Consider the following 19,830-nt stretch of genomic DNA (forward strand, 5'->3'; position numbering starts at 1 on the left):
AATGGAAAGGACTGAGAGGCACATGATTCTCCATTTATCCCAGGAATCTCTCACGTACCCCGCAGCAATGGTTCCATCAGGGCAGCCAGGCTACCCCAAACATCTTTTCCTCATCGAAAAGATTTTGTCAATTGCGTCAAGAGTCCACCTGATCATTTCCATGTCCGATGTTTAGATTTGGAGGACAGCGCAAAGAAAGAGGCTTCCAAAAAGTTCAGATAAGACAAAAACAAAGAGAGCAAGCAGGGAGAAGAAGGGAGCGGAAAAAAATGTGACCACCCTCACCAGAGGCAAGACAGAAAATAACATAACCAAGATCAATTAATTTCCTCAAATCAGGAATAATTCATTATAAATCAAATCTTTTTGTAGCTACAGCATGAAAACCTGTTTATTACCTTATAAATACATTTTTCAACACTATGAAGGCCGTCTAGACATGAAATAACACCCTTTGGTCAATTTGACACTCTTTTAATCCAATACAATAACGCTGCCTGAGGCTGGCCACAATACTGAACTGCGTGATCTCATTGGTTAAGTGTCTTCTAGCACCCAATACTTCTGCAGTATTTGTATTTTTTTTAGCTCATTTAGCCCTATGTATACTTGAAAATGCTTAATTTATGTCATAAATGTTGTAGACTGCAATTTTAAAAAAAACTGCGACGTGGTGAAACCGCAATATTTGAAGTGCAATGTAGCGATGTATTGTTGAAAAGTTTTTGTGTGGAAAATTTAGAAATTGTTTAACATGGTAAGTATCTTTACCATGCATATTTGTATTTGTTTTACAGTTTCTTAGCTGTGAGAAAATCGAAAATAGTGATGTTGCTGTCAAAGAATGGGGAAATGGCACCACCTTGTGGAATATTTACAATGAAAACAAAAGCAAAATGAAATTACAATCCATCCATCCATGTTCTTTAATATTTGAAAACAATTCTCACCAATAGGGTTGATATTGGTGTAATGTATACATTTGATATATTCTGATCCGGCTCTTATCTTATTGCTGCAATGAATGATTGTTTCCTTGATAAAAATTAGTTAATTAAAAAAATAGGAAACATAAAAATAAACCAGTCTTCTAAATAGCTCTTTTAAAGGAACAGCTCCCTTCAAATAGCCATAAATCCCATCTCTAGTTTAGAACAGCATATGAGAGGCTGTACCTTCTCCATGGTGGTCCAGGCCTGTCGAAGCGGAGTGGTGAAACATTCGGGGAGTGGTCCGCCCTCTCTGCAGATGTTGGACTCTATCTCCATGCGGACTGAGTCGCCGAAGCCCAGAGGGTTTGTTGCTTGGAGTGAGAAATACCTTAGGAGGAAATAATTCAGACATCTAAATTAAAACTAATTTTGTTGCATCAGCTTACCGGTATGTTGAAAATAAAGTAACTGTCATCCCTAATTTTCACGGAAAGGTGTAAAAAAATAAAAACATAATACATGTTCATGCAAATAAATGATAAAAGAAGACTGTATTACCAAGATAACAAAGCTCAGTTTTAAATGACACTGTCAGAGATGCAATCAAGATCCCGGTTATGCAAAATTGACTTTTTAATGATGCTCTAACAATAATAGATCCTCATTATGAGCACCAAAACAAGGAGAAATCTATAATTTATCTCCAATTTTTAGAGAAGAGGCGCTTAAACAATAAGTTTATCAGTGTTTCTCAAATAGTAAGTCGGGACCCCTGAGGGGGTCGCAGGGAGGTGCCATTGGGGACACATAGGCGGAGAGATGGAGAACGTAGCAAGGAAAAAAAGTGATGATAACCTGAATAAAAAGACCCAGAAGTACTACAAAGCATAAATAACCTTTGGATTGACTGTAACTACAGTAGGAAATGAGGAAAGACCAGTGTGTGTTTTATGTCATTCTACTACCCTTGGCAACATCATATCTCTGTGAGATGTTTTTTGTACTGTTGTAAAAACAAAGTACAGTAAAAACAAAGTAGAGTAAAAAGTGGCACTATCCAGTTTAAAAAAAACAGATTTGAAAGGATGGGCAGTGCAAAAAGGGCTGACTACAGCCACTAAATACAAGCAGAATCATCTCCTTTTTTGTTGTTGAAGGTTTTCTGTGCACCTGCAGAGTGATAGTAAACTGCATTGAAGTGTGCATATAAAACAAACAAATGTTTTTAAATAATAATTAGTAAAGTTTATTGTGTTTCATAAAAAGTGCTCAAATTTATTTTCTGTAGTTGACAGTTTGTTTCAGGATTCAAGGCTTCTTTCAATTGTCTTCTGGATAGACTATATATATATATATATATATGTTGATGGAAACGTAAATATGCACTTTCATCCCTTCTGATTAGCTACAATATAAGCAACGTTGTTGCAAATTGTGCACTCAACAAAGAAAAAAAACATCAACCCTCATTTTGAGAATAAGCTGAAGATAAGCAGTGTTGGGACTAACGCGTTACTAACGCTGTTAGTTTTGGCGGTAACTAGAAATCTAACGCGTTATTTTTTATATTCAGTAAATCAGTTACCGTTACAACATGATGCGTTACTAGTATCGGCTAGAAACAGAAGATCTGAGTGTGTTTATTGGAGCGCTGCAGTGTTGTCCTTCTGAATGTTCTTGTGTCACAAGCCGGAGGCGCGCTCCGTGTGTGTCTGGGGCGTGTCTGTGTTTACTAAAACGGAGCCGCAGTCGAGTGTCTTAAAATGGAGATATTCTCACTTCTTTTTTTTGTCAAGCACAAAGAAAATAACAAGTTGTGTCTTGGATCAAAGATCCCGTCTACTGCCCAAAACAAGAATTCAAATCTGCCTGGTTAGGCTTTGTGTATGTCACGTGTGCCTTCCTTAGGTGAAGCCAGGTTTACAGCTATGTTGTTATTATGCTGTTTGTTACTTATGTATGTTATGTTGCAGCTATTTAAATTAGTTTTGTCAATTTGTTCTGGCCTGAATGAAATTGGCTCTTTGAAACATATCTTTGTCTTTGTGTGTTGAATGTAGACCACGTTGCTTAGCAGAGTTCAGTGATGCAAATGCATGTCAAGTTGATCAACAGATTGTATTATTCTCCAGTGCAATAACAGTACTGAAATGAAGGCTAAAAGGGCATTAATGGGAGCTTTTAAAAAAAGAAAAAAGAAAAAGTACACAGTTCACAGTAACGCATTACTTTTCGGTGTAAGTAACTGAGTTAGTAACTGAGTTACTTTTGAAATAAAGTAACTAGTAACTAACTAGTTACTGGTTTTTAGTACCGGTAACTAACCCAACACTGATGATAAGTGACTAATGTTTTAAGTTTTCAAACATGTTCAATGTTTTGTGTTAGGTTTATAAAAAAGCACAACAAAAATGCACAACCCATTGAATCTTTTGAACCTTTTTTTTGTTTATTGAGAATTACACTGACGAAGCAGTCTAGTTTAAAATTTACGAATTGACTTAACATGGAAATTGATTTAAAGGGGACCTATTATGCAAAACAAACTTTTCTTACCTATGTACCTTTTTTTGTGTATTTGGGATCTGCATCAGTCCCAAAATGTTTGAATTCAAACCATGCAGGCATAGTGGAGATATTTATAAAACAATCTTGACTTCCTTCATACTTCCTTCAAACATGCTGTTTGGACTTTTCTCCATTAGTGAGGTTTTTCCCAGTTGTGACGTCAGCGGATATCTCCATATATTGTGGAAATTTACCTAAAGTGCTTTGTGCAAGTCAGCCATTGTAGGTCAACGCTGTAGTTATTAATAAGCCCCTTCATTTTCTCTACCCTCTTGTTGTGGGGCAGACTGTCTCATACATGCACATGCATCCTCTGCTCTTGCCTTTTCTAATATAATACAATACAATCCAAGACAGGTAAAATACGTTAAGCTCTAAACAATAAACATATGTTTACAATACAGTAAACATATGTTCCCTATTGCATTCAAATAACAATTTTACAAGGTTGAAGTATAAATTGAAGGGCATTAAACACATTGGGCTTTTCTTGTTGCACTCAAAGAACAATTTACAATTTTCCATATTATATTTATAGTCTGCCATAATCAAGCATTAGATTACAATATAATAAAACGCTTTATTGACATTATATTAAATGCTTCACTCCTGGTCTGTGCTTTAAGAAAAATACAATTATTAGTAAGTACTAAAAACAAAACTATGGATAAATGTACACAAATAAGCCACGTAGCAGTTAAAACACACATTTGTTAAAGATAAAACACAAATTGTAGCTATTTTTTACAAAATTCAGTCATTTCACTTGCTTTTGTTGACGCTAGATGGGCGGTCTTAACTCCGCGAATATTTGGCATCAAGCCAAGCAATTCTGTGCGCTTCTACATATCATCATGTGCACAACAGAGGATGGTTAACTTATGAGAGTAGCGTGTGTGTGTTTGCAAGAATGTCAATGTTGGTTGAGTTACGTCAGTGAGTGAGTGGGCGAGTAAAGAGAGAGAGAAAGAGATAGAAGGAGCGCGTGCACTGCGCAGTCGAGTGATGAACGGGTGCTGTTGTGTCCTGCAATACTAATAATAAAGCAACCAAATTGTCACAAAACCCTGTTTAAAGCGTCACCTTTATTGTTAGTTTTGAAGCCCAAATACCTCCATATTGCGCTCCATCACCCTCTTTATGAACCAGTAGAATTGTCGTTTTTTGCCATTCTTCCTCTCCAAGATGTTATTGCTTGTGTGCCCTTTGTGTGTGCGTTTTGACACACTCAACATCATGCGCCTCGGCTCTGTAGTCACCGTCGCACAGCGGCATTCAGATGAAAGAATGGTACCGGTATTTTTCAAAGGCAGCATACTATTGCTTTCAATTAATTAGTATCGCGGTACTTTATTAGTACTGGTATACCGTACAAACCTAGCTCTAACTTATATCTGTCAGTAGACTTGATATGGAAGCCCTAAAAATTATAATATGGATGACAAGGTCATCCATATTATAATTATTATAAAGTCGAAGTGGAGGCATGTAAATAAGACAGTGCACAAAATGGCGCATCCTGAAGAGATGGACAGATTTTGGCTTGAAGACGGTCTGTAAAACATAATCTATGCGAACATTTTTTACACAGAACTACCATTACATGTTATGTAGACCACAAGGAAGTGATTTAAAGGGAGGAAAAAATCATAATATGACCTGCTGCAGATGTTATCTTAGCTAATTGTATTCGTCTACTTTAATAATAATTAAAGAATGTTACTTGAACTGTCATGATCCCTTTGTTTTTAATTTCCCTGTGTTCGGTATCATTTCCTGTTCGGGTGCTCTTGTTTTAGTATTTTTGGTTGGTCTCTTTTTGTTTAGCAGCACCTTTACTTTTTTCCTTGTCCTGCTAGCACACCTGTTCCAAATTAATTACTGGAAGTTCTAAACTAAAGTTAATTAAATTGAAGTTCAAATTAATTACTGGAAGTTCTATTTAGTTCCACCTTGTTCGCTCCTTGTTCCCTCCTTCATTGGGGACGGCGTGGCGAAGTTGGTAGAGTGGCTGTGCCAGCAATCGGAGGGTTGCTGGTTACTGGGGTTTAATCCCCACCTTCTACCATCCTAGTCACGTCCGTTGTGTCCTTGGGCAAGACACTTCACCCTTGCTCCTGATGGCTGCTGGCTAGCGCCTTGCATGGCAGCTCCCGCCATCAGTGTGTGAATGTGTGTGTGAATGGGTGAATGTGGAAATACTGTCGAAGCGCTTTGAGTACCTTGAAGGTAGAAAAGCGCTATACAAGTATAACCCATTTATCATTTATTGCCGGTTTATTATCTTCTGTATGCCAAAGTTAGGTTCCAGCCAACCCTGCGACCCCAAGAGGGACAAGCGGTAGAAAATGGATGGATGGATGTAGGCCAAAGTGTTCTGTTGCTTTCCGAGTTCCGGCTCGAGCTGTGTTATTTTTCTTCTGCATGGTACCTAATTAAATGACCTTCTGCCAAGTCGCTTGCTCTTTTGGGATCACGCCAATAGCCAGCATGCACAATCATCACACACACAGCGCATTGTACAGATAAATAAATAAATATTATGAATTTACGCTTTCGGTCTCCCCTGGGGGGGGGGGTTACCCACATATGCGGTCCTCTCCAAGGTTTCTCAGTCATTCACATCGACGTCCCACTGGGGTGAGTTTTTCCTTGCCCGTATGTGGGCTCTGTATCGAGGATGTTGTTGTGGCTTGTGCAGCCCTTTGAGACACTTGTGATTTAGGGCTATATAAATAAACATTGACTGACATTGATTGATATGAACTTCTAAATACTAATTCCATTCAGAGGCGTCGCAGAAAATATGCTGTCCCCCCGGGGCCTTCATAACAGAAAGTAATTGAGAAGCACTACTATAACCTAACATGATAGTTTGTTTAAAAACAGTTTATTGTAGCTTACATAGCTATGTTTGTGTCCTCCCCCACACCCTCTCAAATAGTTGGGCGAGCCCCTTCTGGGGGTTACGGTGCGATGCCAGCGGTGCATGCGTATGTGACCTCGGGGAACATGTATTTTTGCCGTAATAGAATATGCATTTGCATATATGTAAAGACTAGGGTTGGGTATCGTTTGAATTTGAACGATTCCGATTCCGATTCTTTGTTTCGATTCCGATACCTTACTATTCTCGATTCCGATTCTTTTAAGAGGCAGGGTCAAAAAAAAGTTTAGGATATTTTAAATGAGCTAGCTAACCTACAGTCTTTCTGAATGAAATAGTCTGACATTCTCCATCAAATTTTAATTCTATTAACTTTTTATGAACTTTACTATAAATTCCTCACAGGGCTGTTTTCAACTAAAATATAAATATCAAATCTATGAACTTAAATATATAATATCATAAATTATGAATACATTTTCCCAGGGGTACACTTTCCTCAAGAGAGCTTTTTTTTGAAAACGTCATGAAAACACATTTACACACAAGTGTATGATGCTGCAGGAAACCTCATGAAAACACATTTACACACACAAGTGTATGATGCTGCAGGTACTTAAAAATGTTACCGTGCTCCCACTGATGGGCTAACCTGGTGCAGAAAAGCAAATAAACAATAAGAAACAACTTGCAAAACCCAGTCCAGATTAGCAGCAGGTACAGTATAAAATCAGAGACAGTTCTTGTTTAGGAAAATGACCGTATCCGCCTTCTCAGGCAGGATGCGTGAGCGTTCTGGACAGATAGTGTCTCCTGCTGTGGAAAATACACGTTCGCTGGGTGTGGAAGAAGCTTGAACGCATAAATAGGAGAAAGCGAGATATGACAGCAAAGGATAAGTCTTATGAATCCCAGACTTAAACAAGTTTAAAAACTTATTCGGGTGTTACCGTTTAGTGGTCAATTGTACGGAATATGTACTTCACTGTGCAACCTACTAATAAAAGTCTCAATCAATCAATCAATCAATTTTGTTGGTTCCACCACCATGCAGCAGGGTCGTCAGACATAAGTATCGGTGGAATGTCCTGGTACATCTGCAGCTCTTTCTCCACTCGTTTCTTGATGGAAATGGAGCTCTGTTATTTCGCGGTTATTTCATTTTTTTTTGTAAAGTAAAGCCACACTTTCGACCGCCGACACCCGCTATCCACGCTTGAGCTTGACTGACTTGCTCGGCTATGCTAACACTTCCGGCGGTGGGCGCTTCTTCGTTGGTGTTCAGCGTCTTCTTCTTCCGGTTCGGCGGACATATTTTTTTCCGGTCGGCGGACTGGTATCAAAAATAGGAATCGAAATTTAAACTTTTGAACGATTCCGGGAGAATCGGAGAGTTAGTCCCGGTTCCAATCGATACTCGATACTCGATACCCAACCCTAGTAAAGACATCATCTTTTTATACAGATCGTGTACACTTACTTGTCGTAAAGAATCATGGCATCATTTTGGGCCTCCTGTCCATCATACTGGCCCTTCTTTGCTGCCAGCTGGTTTTGGAAGTTGTCAGCCGCGAGCCAAAATTGCAGAACATTCATCGCCTCTTCCTTTTCCATGTACTAGAAGATTGTGGATACAAAGCATAAAACGTGTTCATAAAATGTTGTGTGCATGTGACCTTCTTATGGCTCAAAATTTTATAAAAAAAAATATATAACCCTTAGATTCTACAGGGGATATGAATATATAACCTACTCTAAAGAGTATTCAGAAAACTTTTACTGTATTCAATGCATCTAAATATTATGACATAAACTGCTGCCATGCTTCCATTAAATGTTATCGTGAATTAGAAATATGTAGCAGCTGCTTGCACACAGCATGAGTCACACTGCTCGACTTGCAGGTCTTGTCTGTTTGTTTTTGAAGAAAACCCAATGAATGTAACCCAGGAAGTCATGCAATGTATTGCACAAGACCAGCGGCGTTGTTACAAACATGAATGTATGGAAAACAAGAAATTCTAACTGTGCTGACTACAGACAGAGCAATGTTTGCACATTTGTATTGCTTCACTATTGATTAGTCAAATTATTACATGTTGTATTACTCGCTTGTAAAATTGTAATTAATTTAAAACACATTAGCCAATATTTTGACACAAATGCAATTAAATTGTCAGAATGTCTAACTTTTTTTTAAAAATGTTTTACTAAAAATGAAAATTCATATGATGTGTAACCGCAAAAATATTCCTAGGCCCTTCTTGCACTGTTACTGATCAGAAAGTAAGAGCACATTTCCTTATCACAGTCACTTACACTGCAAATGCTAATCCAAAAATGGAGAAAAGGGTCAGGCAAGCAGAAGTGTTTGGAGGGTGGAGAGCGAGCTGGCATAGCATACGGTGGCACCTCGATTCAGCATCATAGCCAAGGCTTTATTTGTGTGAAGAAATTGAAAATTTTATGGACCTCTCAATTACCTGTGTCTTTTTGCTATTTGTGGCTGATCTCGAAACGCAACCCCCGTCAATAATGGGGTAATACTCAGTGGCCTCGTGGTTAGTGTCCACCCTGAGATCGGTAGGTCGTGATTTCAAACCCCGTCTGAGTCTTACCAAAAACTATAAAAAATGGGACCCTATAAAAATGGGACCCATTACCTCTCTGCTTAGCACTCAGCATCAAGGGTTGGAATTGGGGGTTAAATCACCAAAATGATTGCCGAGCGCGGCCACCGCTGCTGCTCACTGCTGCTGCTCACTGCTGCTGCTCACTGCTCCCCTCACCTCCCAGGGGGTGAAACAAGGGCATGGGTCAAATGCAGAGGGTAATTTCACCACACCTAGTGTGTGTGTGACTATCAGTGGTACTTTAAATTTTAACTAACTTTAATAGTGGGGATCTACTCAAATAAGACTATCTTTGAGGTGGAAATTACACAAGAAAGTGGCAAAATACCATAAAACATGAGACAATACTCTATTTTGCTAGAAGCCATCCAGAATCATTTAGAAAGTTTGTGTTTCCTGATAAGTTCAGGGATGTGAATAATTACCCCTTCCAAAAAAAGAATTCAAACTTTAGGGGTTTTTTGTATGTATGTTTTTTTTTTATGTTTTATATTTACTTGTGCAATTTAATAACATATATTGTCGTTTATGTAACAATAAAACACATAATTGGAAGAAGTGAACAGCAAATTTGTGTGAAAGTATTTTTTTTACAATCTTGGAGGCAAATTAGAGTACATTTCACTACATGTTGTATTTGTGTACATTTGTGTTTAAATATAAAAATAATCTTGGACTGCATTTTTTTTAAAAATGTGTAAATGGGTAAAATATTTACCGCTAGTGAGACTACAGCTAACAATTACGTTTGGCATTGAGACAAGAATATCGGAGTTGCAGCTTCTGTGTGCAAGCAACAGGTAATTGCTTTGGGAACAAACAGGCTGGCTCACCTCAGAGAAGTAGAAGAGCGCTGACTCACAAAACAAGATGTCAGCCAGGAACACGGAGCCGCTCGTCAACACTTCAATTTGGTATTTACAGAAATTATGACTCCGTAGGAATTCAAAAAAGCACCTTGAGAAAAAAATAATGTAGCAGCTGTGATTGATATTAACATGTATATAGGATGTAGGAAATAAGTTACACTTTAATCTTGCACATCACATGTTAACTAAGGCTGTGTGACTATTAACTTCACCGGAATATGAATACACAATAACTCATGAAAGAACAAGCAATTAAAAACATTTGATTAAGGTGATTGTGGCAGAAGTGTAAAAACCTGGCATACCTTATAAAAGAAAAACCTGGGCCGATAAAACGTTTTGCTGAATGATATATTGTCCCACACATTATTGCCGATATTATTGACAGCAATTATTTGGAAACCAAATTAAGCACTAATGTAATCATAATATCCATCCATCCATTTTTTACCGCTTGTCCCTTTCGGGGTCGCGGGGGGTACTGGAGCCTATCTCAGCTGCATTCGGGCGGAAGGCGGGGTACACCCTGGACAAGTCGCCACCTCATCACAGGGCCAACACAGATAGACAACATTCACACTCACATTCTCACACTAGGGCCAATTTAGTGTTGCCAATCAACCTATCCCCAGGTGCATGTCTTTGGAGATGGGAGGAAGCCGGAGTACCTGGACGGAACCCACGCAGTCATATTATAATAATAACAATAATGAAAGTAAGCCTTTCAAACACAATAAACTTTGTTTTTTCTTACTGTAGTATGTTTTACCATTGTAATAGAAAGGTCAAAAGCTTTTAATTATCCTTAATAAGTAAACAAAAACCAAATGGAAATTGCGCTCCAATAGATATTGAACATCTTGAAGTGCAATTTTTTCCCTAGCTGGAATAAACTGTGTCATGTGGTTTGTTTTGTTGTCTTTTTTTGTTGTCGCCATTGTTTTATGACAAATTAGGCATACTGGCTCACCCATCCATGTTGATGGGCTCATCTCGCTCAATCTGTTTGAAGCGGAATTATTCCCACACAGGGACATTTGGCTTTGTAATCATCTTTTTCCTCCTAATTTTTGTTACTTTGCGGTGCTTCTCACTGGCAAGTTGCGACAAGCAAGGCTCTATTCGTGCGTCGTGTGTGTGTACGTTACCCACCCATCGAGACAAAGATTGTGGACGACTGACCAGAGGGTTCACTGCGTTCATTTAATTTTACTATTAAAAAAAACGTGCTCAGGTGCTGACAGCAATGCACAAAGTGAACTCTCTTGCATCATTAATAAAAGCGACAGTCAAAGAAAACAAAAAACATACACAAACATGGCAATTTATCGATGCTGAAAAAGTTTTTGAATTCATTTTAATTTATCGTTATTGCTTATCGGCCCTTAGTACACCACCAGTCTTTTAACACAGGTATCTGAATAATAACTCCAGCAGAAAATGAATAGATGGAATAAAACTTACTGTTCCTCTAAGATGGTGAAGACAACTGACTGTGCAATGACAAAGCAGTTCGGGTCCACCATGCCATCCTCTCCGCAGATTTTAGCTAACAGAGAAAGCACAGTTAGTGAGTTAAGGTTCTTACAATCTCTGCTTCTCAAAAAATAGGATTTCATATCAATGAAACACGTGTTCTTATAAAACACTGCCTTACCAACTATATCATTTCGGATCTGTTCTGTGATGGTAATGGGCCTCACTGCATCTGGAGAGACATACTTGGTGAAGATGGTAACTGCATCTTTCTCTATACCTGAAACAAAACATCCTTGGTAAATATCTTTGAAATGCCTTTCTATGTCTACAACTTTACCAAACTACTTACTAGCTGGGGGCACTAAAGCCAAACTAAATCTGATTAACAGCTTGAACAGGCAGCCAGATGAAAGCTGCTTTCCATATTAAGATACCATAAGCATGATGAAAATGAACAATGCATTTAAGTGATCTGAAATTTACTTTTCAACAATTTTCTGCAATTCATGGGAACATGAATATGAACTGACTCTTAGTGCATTTCGAAAGTATTCAAACCACCTCAGATTTTTTAAGTGTTACAATCTTGGTTACCGCTCCCTTCAAGTGCTCAATTTGACCTGTTAGACAACTCTGTCCCAAATGTATGTACATTAATGTACAGTTAAAATGGAGGCCACGGAGTTCTTTGTGTTATTAAAAGGGAAGCTGGCTTACTTTTCATGAGTTTGTCCGAGAGGTCTCTCATGGTGTGGTTTGACTGCACTTTGGAGGGTGTCCCAGTCCTGGAAGAAGCCTGCCTGCTTGGAGTTTCTGCACGAGGGGTGCCAGGTCTCAGGCCTGCTTCTGTGGTGGTGGAGTTCTGTTGCTTGGGGAGCACCAGGATTTCTGCACTGTTCCATTCCGGGTTGAGGACATTGTGTTGGGGCAACTCCGTGACCTCTGAACCGCCAGCGGAGGCGGGAACGGGCTCAGCCAAGGAGCTTTGTTTGACCGAGTTGAGGCTATGCGCCCGGACCCGTGACCAGCTGGTGGACCGAAAACTTTCAGCTTCCAGCCAGAAGCGAACCAGGTGGTCAGCACCCTGCCGCTCCATAAAACGTATGTAATGGGGGATCGCCACATTGTCCCGAAGCACTTGGTCCACTGACTTGGAGAGTCGAGAGCGGGTTTCCTGGGTCTGATAGTTCACACTGGAATTACCTAAAACACAACAAACGAACATCAACGTATGCCTTTTTTCATTTAACCACCAAGTTGCTTATAGTTATGTAGTATAAAAAACAACTGCTGGGTTCTCTGATTAGCATCAGGTCAAAAATATTGGCATCAACCGCTGTGCTGTGGCTGTCGCAACCTCCTGACGTAGTTTTTTTATACCAACTATACAAAATGGCAGGAGCGGAATTTAAATAATTAGGAGCGGACTGCATCCATCAGCTTTATTTTGCTCTGCAAATGTTTGATTGTGCTACTCAGCTGTTGGTGTGAATCTGTTATTTATATTGAACTCATCACGGATATTAATGCTGCCTGAGCAGTTTTTTTTTGTGGTTTAGTCAATAGATGCCTTAGCTGTAATTAGAGCCTGCTTATACAGAAAAGTTTAAGAATACATTAGAATAGCAAAAACACATGGAAGGGGAAGTACTTTTACAAACAAAAATACAAAAGGCAAAGGTGTCAGAACATTAAGTCAGGCTTCACAGTGAATACTTCAATACAGTAACACTGACATTACTAAACAGTTACTATGCAATTGTGTGTCTATTTTTAATCACAACTAACATTATTATATGAACCCTGACATGCATAAGTATGTATGTATGTATTTATAGGTAAAGATATAATTATTCTGTCTGGAAAAAAATGGTAGAAATTGGTAGAAATGTATCTTAGCTGTAGGGCTGCAGCTATCCATTATTTTAGTAATCTATCAATTAGTTTGTTCGATTAATCGATTTTTCAGATAAAACACACTTTATAGCTCCCATGTGTATTTTAGGGAAAGTAGTTGAAAAAACAAAACATTTTCTGTTTGCCATAATATTTGTTCTTTTCTTCTAATAAATGCACATCAACAACATTGAAATTGCACTTTTAAAGTGGGCATTAATAAATCACTTTAAAAAACATATCTGTTTGCCGCAACACAGATCACGGTACCCACCACCACGCTCTCATGTGCACTCTTTTGCAATGGTTGTACGGAAACTATGTCCACGTATTTAAAGTTCCAGGCACTCCATGCGGTCAGATTTTCATCAATTTGTATTACCGTAGTTATACTCATTAATGCAAAGGAACAAAATATAAATTAAAGCTTGTTTCTAATCAAATTAATACATTTAATTGATTAATCATCGTAGCCCTATTTAGCTGCAATTGAAGGGTCAAAAGGTTTACACAAACTAAAGCATTCATACGACCACATGATGTGTTTCCTTAACAACACATGTTTACATTAATATTGTAATCAAATTAAAACATATTAAGGTGTCAAAACTTGCATCAAAAACTAAATATATATCTTTATCAGACTTTACCAGGTCATAAATAAAGATTGTTTGCATGACATGACAACAATTTGCTGGGAAGAAATCACAAACCCGCATGAAAGATATGTGCCTGAGGACAACAAAAAAACACTGAATTATACAGTTATCTGAAAAGCAATATGGAGGCCATTTCTGAATGTGGTTATCATATTGTGTCAGTTTGAGATCAATAAAAGCCTGCCCCAGTAGTCTATCATTTCGAAGTCTGTTGGGACGTCATCAAAATGGAGCTCGTAGAGTGTTTCGATCAGAAGTTGTTGCCTCGTCTGTGGTACAGGTTCTTCCATCTACGTATGTGTTGCTACTCTCCGGACAGCATGCCTGTACAGTTCCTGTCATCCAGCATGTCTGTCATTCAAGGCCTTCACCAGCTCAGATAATATACAAGTATTTACACATACATGAATACTGTTGTTGTTTCAGGAAGCTTAGATTGTATAAACCACTTCACTAATGATTTGTAATAAATCATCATGAGAACAATTGTGTTTGCAATTTAAACAGCTTCTTGTTCTATATGTATTTTTGCATTGTTAACTTCTTGTGCAAACCTTGCAAGGCGAGCGTGAGATTCCTCCTGGTCGGAACTAAAGTTTAACAAGTAGAACTTAAAGGGCTGCGCTAATGCTTCTGCACTTATATCATGGTTCTGGACCTAAAAACTATGTCTCCAGGTGTCCCCCCAAAATAGACTAGGAATGGACGATTATGGCAAAATATAATAATAATATTAGTAGTAAAACTTGGTTATTTTGATTGATAATGAAATCACGATTAATAACACAATTATTCATTAATTTGAAACCATGAGGACTTATTTAACCACCAAAACTCAACTTTAAAAATTAAATTAAAGAACAACGGATAGAAACGAATAAGCTCGTAAAAAAAAAATAATGGTAACAACAATAGATTTAAATGACAATAGCAAAAAGAAAAAAAATCAGTTTTTCCATTTACATTTTTTTTCTTTCATTATTTTACCTTTTACACTTATTTTACCACCATAGAAAGTGTGATTTTTGTGTCATACATAAAATGTAATAACATGTTTGTTGATTAAATGCAAAAATCCTCACATTAATTGGTGCAATACATCTTAGGACAATTTTGACCTGTATTTTAAGTCAAAGCATAATAATTGTGTAAATGTATCAATAAGTATTTAAGTACATTAGGCTTGTGTAAGGCACTTTTTTGAAACATTTATTTTGTTAGTGAATTCAGACTGGATGTTGTGCACTGCGCTGTTGTTGTGACGAGGGGAAGTGTGCTGCTGGTTTGAGGTTGACAAGTTTAGAGACGACTTGAGGCTGTAAAAAAAATTAAAAAAAATGAGAGAAAGCGAGCCTCTCAAGTTGCAGCTGCTGTCCTGTTTGTATATTGATGTTACATCGATGATGTTGTTCACATCAACACAAGCAAATTAAAGTTAAAGTACCAATGATTGCCACACACACACTAGGTGTGGCGAAATTATCCTCTGCATTAGATCCATCACCCTTGATCACCCCCTGGGAGGTGAGGGGAGCAGTGAGCAGCAGCAGTGGCCGCACCCGGGAATCATTTTGGTGATTTAACCCCCAATTCCAACCCTTGATGCTGAGTGCCAAGCAGGGAGGTAATGGGTCCCATTTTCATAGTCTTTGGTATGACTCGACTCGGTATGAAATGTGTTTTGGGTGTATGGATTGTTATTGATAGCTTTCGCTTCCTAGTTTAGTTTCAGGTGGCCATCTCGGCATTGTTTAGTTCATGACGTGTTTTGGGGGATGAATGAACGGTACCAGACACATAATTTCCCCCAAAAATGTTTCTTCTCCTCACAATGACAGCATTCCAGTCCCATTTATGTCAATTTCTGTGATATTCTGCATTTAAAGGGGAACTGCACATTTTGGGAATTTTGCCTATCGTTCATAATCATTATAAAAGACATGACGACAGATGTTTTTTTATGCATCTTAACTCGTAAATAAACAAATAAAAGTCTGCTTACAACGGAGCCAATTGGAGATCCTCTATTCCGCTCATAAAACCCCATAAGTAACCATAAAAAAACCGCCAACAATACTCCATATACATTTTGTGACTAGAATATTATCAAGTATTATGGTTATTTTTATAAGTGCTAACGCGGACTAACTGTTTATAGCGCCGCTGTAATCACTAGCATGTGTGCTTATTTTGACATGATCGACTAGTGAGCTGCTTCCTTGCTCGTGGAAATTAATACTAGATCATAAATCATGCCTTTTACCTGGATAGTAGAAGGATTAAGACGTGTTCCGACGAGTTGTTCAACTTTGGTATCCACTTTAGACCCGGAAACGGAGAGAACAACAAGAAATGACGCTTGGTTCCACCCCCATTTTTTTTGCGAGGATTTGAATGTGGGTGTGAATGTTGTCTGTCTATCTGTGTTGGCCCTGCGATGAGATGGCGACTTGTCCAGGGTGTACCCCGCCTTCTGCCCGATTGTAGCTGAGATAGGCTCCAGCGCCCCCCGCGACCCCGGAGGGAATAAGCGGTAGAAAATGGATGGATGGATGGATGGATTTTTAGTCATTCTTCATCTAAACCGGACTATAACAACATTCTATCAGTTGGCATCCTAATGACAGCAGACATTGTACAGTAAGTGATGTTTGTTGGCTCTCATGAAGTCGTCAGTGAGTAGTAATCATCGATGTTGAAAATAAAAACAAACGTCATGATGCGTTTTTGGAATTAATGCACCGCGTATGCTTAAAATTAGCAAAATACATAAATATTATACGTTATTATAAATGTGCCCATTACTATATTACATATATACTTACAGCATGTATATACAACCTTAATGGAGGTGTTTGGATGTTTATTTAAGGGCATTATAAGCAGAACAGAGCAACTCCCATCTGACTTTTGATCGCATTTATTAGAATGCATAAAAAAAGAAAAACATGTGTTCTTGTCTTACATAATGATTGTGAATGAATGGCAAACTTCCCCCCAAAAAGTGCAGTACTCTTTTAATGGCGGATTCTGTTTTAATTGTCAATTCTGTGATTCCGTCCACAGCTACGTGAACTTAAAAAACACGCCTTACTTTTTAGTAGGGTTTAGTAATTATTGATTAGAAATACTAGCGCTGAGTCAAATAAAAAGTAGCAAACATAGTGAGATCCCAAACTTCTGCTCATTCGCTCCTCAGTTTCACCGTTACAAGCTCAGGAAACTGCATGCATGTTGCGCGGCTCAGTAATTATTTTTGTTTTTTTCCGATTAGAATATTTTCATGATCGTGAGAAACCAAAACCGAAATCGTGATTACAATGTGATTAATTGTCCAGCCCTAAAATAAACACAGAAGTGATTTTACGCTTGTGTTCTATTGAGTTTCAGGACATTGTTGAACGACCACTTTTATCCTAAACCAAAATGTGTACCCTCAAATCCATAAAACGCCATAAGCACAAACAGTTTTAAATGTAATAAATCGTGCACATGCATTAATCCAAGCACAATTCTTTTTTACATTCCAGTCTACATGAAATTGACCGCACAAGCTGGTATACAGCTGGCCACTCCCTGTCTACGTCTACATTTAAATACGCAAATCATGTTTAAATAACCATGTGCCGGACATCCCACATTCTGCCCAATCAGAATTCACCGCCAAGAAGTAAGAAATGCTTCTTTCTGGTATTTCCAGCCAACAAAAGAGGGTTGAGTGAGATAAAGTGACTGTCTATGCTATCGACTCAGAGAACCACACACAGAAACAAATAAAAAATAAGGTGGAGAAGAAGATGGCTGTGGCCAAAACAGGCGAGGGCACCGGAGATAAAGTAACCCTCAGGTTGCTGGCACGACCACTCTCCCAACCGTGACACGCCGTCCCCACTGATAGGTAAAACTTTACAAGAAGTGGAAGCACAAGTGGGTGACGCTAATTACCACAAAAATAAATATAACATGTGTAACTTACAACAAAACATTTTCATAAAGCCAAATTAAGAGTTTATGTGAAAATTGTTTTGAATTTAAACATGCCAGCATATCAAAAAGGATACAAAAGACTGACTCGTTTGATTACTCATTTTATTACTAAACCACAGAAGAGCTACTTGCAATAGCAGCCACGTGACACAAAGTCTGGCCATTCCTCCACCGTCTCCGTTGCCATTGCCGCAACCACTGGCAGCTGCCCGCTTAACTGGCCAAGCTGTGCTGGAGTTACAGGAACACACTGTGACAGCAATAGGTGGCAAAATGATCGCCAAAGTACACGTCCTCACAAATATAAATATGAATATGAAGCATTAAATAAATGTATTGGCGATAGAGTGAACTTTGTGTCTCAGCCTCCATCTTTTACTGTACATTGTTAAAATGATCAAACATTGGCAAAGTCCGAACGACCACCGCTTTGTGTCGCCAAAGTACCTATTGCCTGTAGAAATGTGCAAACGCATGCTTATACATGAGGCTCTTGGTGCTCAAAAACGAGAGAAAAATAAGGTATTTTATTTTGTGTCTACTTCTACTGAGGTTTTATTCAATATGCTTTAAGAAATGCAAAACAAAGCACAGTCGTCTATCTGCAGCTACACCACCCGTGGTTTGGACCCGATCAGGATTGGCCTCCACTTCTTTGACATCAAGCTCAAAAAAGTTTGGCTGAAGTCCGCGATTGGGGCTAATTGGCCTTCTTAAGCTTCTTTGTCGGGAAAATTGTTGATAAGGTAAACATATCCTTTTTGAAGTAATCATGGACCAGTGTGACAAAAACATGCAATTAGGTGATCAAAATAACAGTTTTACATTTGTTTATCCACACCGTCTATGTCAGTGGTTCTTAACCTGGGTTCGATCGAACCCTAGGGGTTCGGTGAGTCGGCCTCAGGGGTTCGGTGGAGCCTCCGCCACAGAGGTCAAGACACACCCAACTTATCCTGCAAATAAAAACTCCCTATCGGCGTATTATGGATACGGCAAGAGCAGAAGTCACACTTATTTGCAGGTGTGTAATTTGTTGTGTGTTCATACACTGTGTTGGTTTTGTTCTTTGAACAAGGTGATGTTCATGCACGTTTCATTTTGTGCACCAGTAAAAAAACATATAACTTTGTCTTGAATTTGAAAAAAAATATATATACGTATATATTTTTCACTGAAGAAGGGTTCAATGAATGCTCATATGAAACTGGTGGGGTTCGGTACCTCCAACAAGGTTAAGAACCACTGGTCTATGTGGAGAAATGGACTCCAGTTCTTTAGATGACATCACACAAGGAGGAGGCGGCATATTGAGTCAGGCTATGGAAAGAGGGCTTCCAAGTACAGTTAGTTATCAACAACGTATTCAAAACTTAACAAATTTATATTATGGGAAGTGATCGCTGAATCCTTTTTCAGGAGGAAAAAATACATAAAGAGAACACAGTGAAATTTCAGTTATCTAGACACGATGAGTCCTTTTAAGTTTTGGTGTCGGTCGCTCTAACCTGAACTCATATTAGGGAGGCACAAAAAGAAAATTCACACTGTCCTGGTGCCAAATGCAGGTTTGGTGAATGAAGACATTTTTGACCGTGTCAAAAAGAAAACAAGCTAAAATCAACTGAAGTGAACAACAATTTACGCACCGAGGTGCTGAGAGCAATGCAAGGAGTGAGACGTAACTATTTTGCTACCTGCTTGCCTAAGAAAACAAACAGACATGGACATAACAGATTATCGATTATGGCAAAGTATTTCAGCTTCATTTTCATTTATTGTTCGATTGATTGAGAGGCCTAGTCAACATTAGAACTTTTTCCAAGGAGCAACTGGTGTTTGTTATTAGCATACTGGCTGCCTCCACCGCAGCGCACACAAACTTGTTGTTTAGTTAAACACTTTTGATTGGCAAGAAGG

At 38.6% G+C, this 19,830-nt stretch overlaps 1 protein-coding gene across 2 annotated transcripts in view; it reads right to left on the minus strand.

Annotated features, from left to right (window-relative positions):
• akap10 (A kinase (PRKA) anchor protein 10) overlaps positions 1 to 19,830 on the minus strand; it is a 36,423-nt gene that overhangs the window by 6,199 nt on the left and 10,394 nt on the right. For both annotated transcript variants that reach the window (XM_062048177.1, XM_062048176.1), the window contains exons 4-9: positions 12,086 to 12,571; positions 11,547 to 11,645; positions 11,354 to 11,438; positions 9,854 to 9,977; positions 7,868 to 8,004; positions 1,176 to 1,320 (exon numbers count right to left, since the gene is read on the minus strand). In XM_062048177.1, the coding sequence (XP_061904161.1) occupies positions 1,176 to 1,320; positions 7,868 to 8,004; positions 9,854 to 9,977; positions 11,354 to 11,438; positions 11,547 to 11,645; positions 12,086 to 12,571 (1,076 nt within the window). The remainder of the gene's footprint in view (positions 1 to 1,175; positions 1,321 to 7,867; positions 8,005 to 9,853; positions 9,978 to 11,353; positions 11,439 to 11,546; positions 11,646 to 12,085; positions 12,572 to 19,830) is intronic.

The sequence above is a fragment of the Entelurus aequoreus genome, linkage group LG05 (assembly GCF_033978785.1).
Source record: "Entelurus aequoreus isolate RoL-2023_Sb linkage group LG05, RoL_Eaeq_v1.1, whole genome shotgun sequence".
In the NCBI taxonomy this organism is placed as follows: Eukaryota; Metazoa; Chordata; class Actinopteri; order Syngnathiformes; family Syngnathidae; genus Entelurus; species Entelurus aequoreus.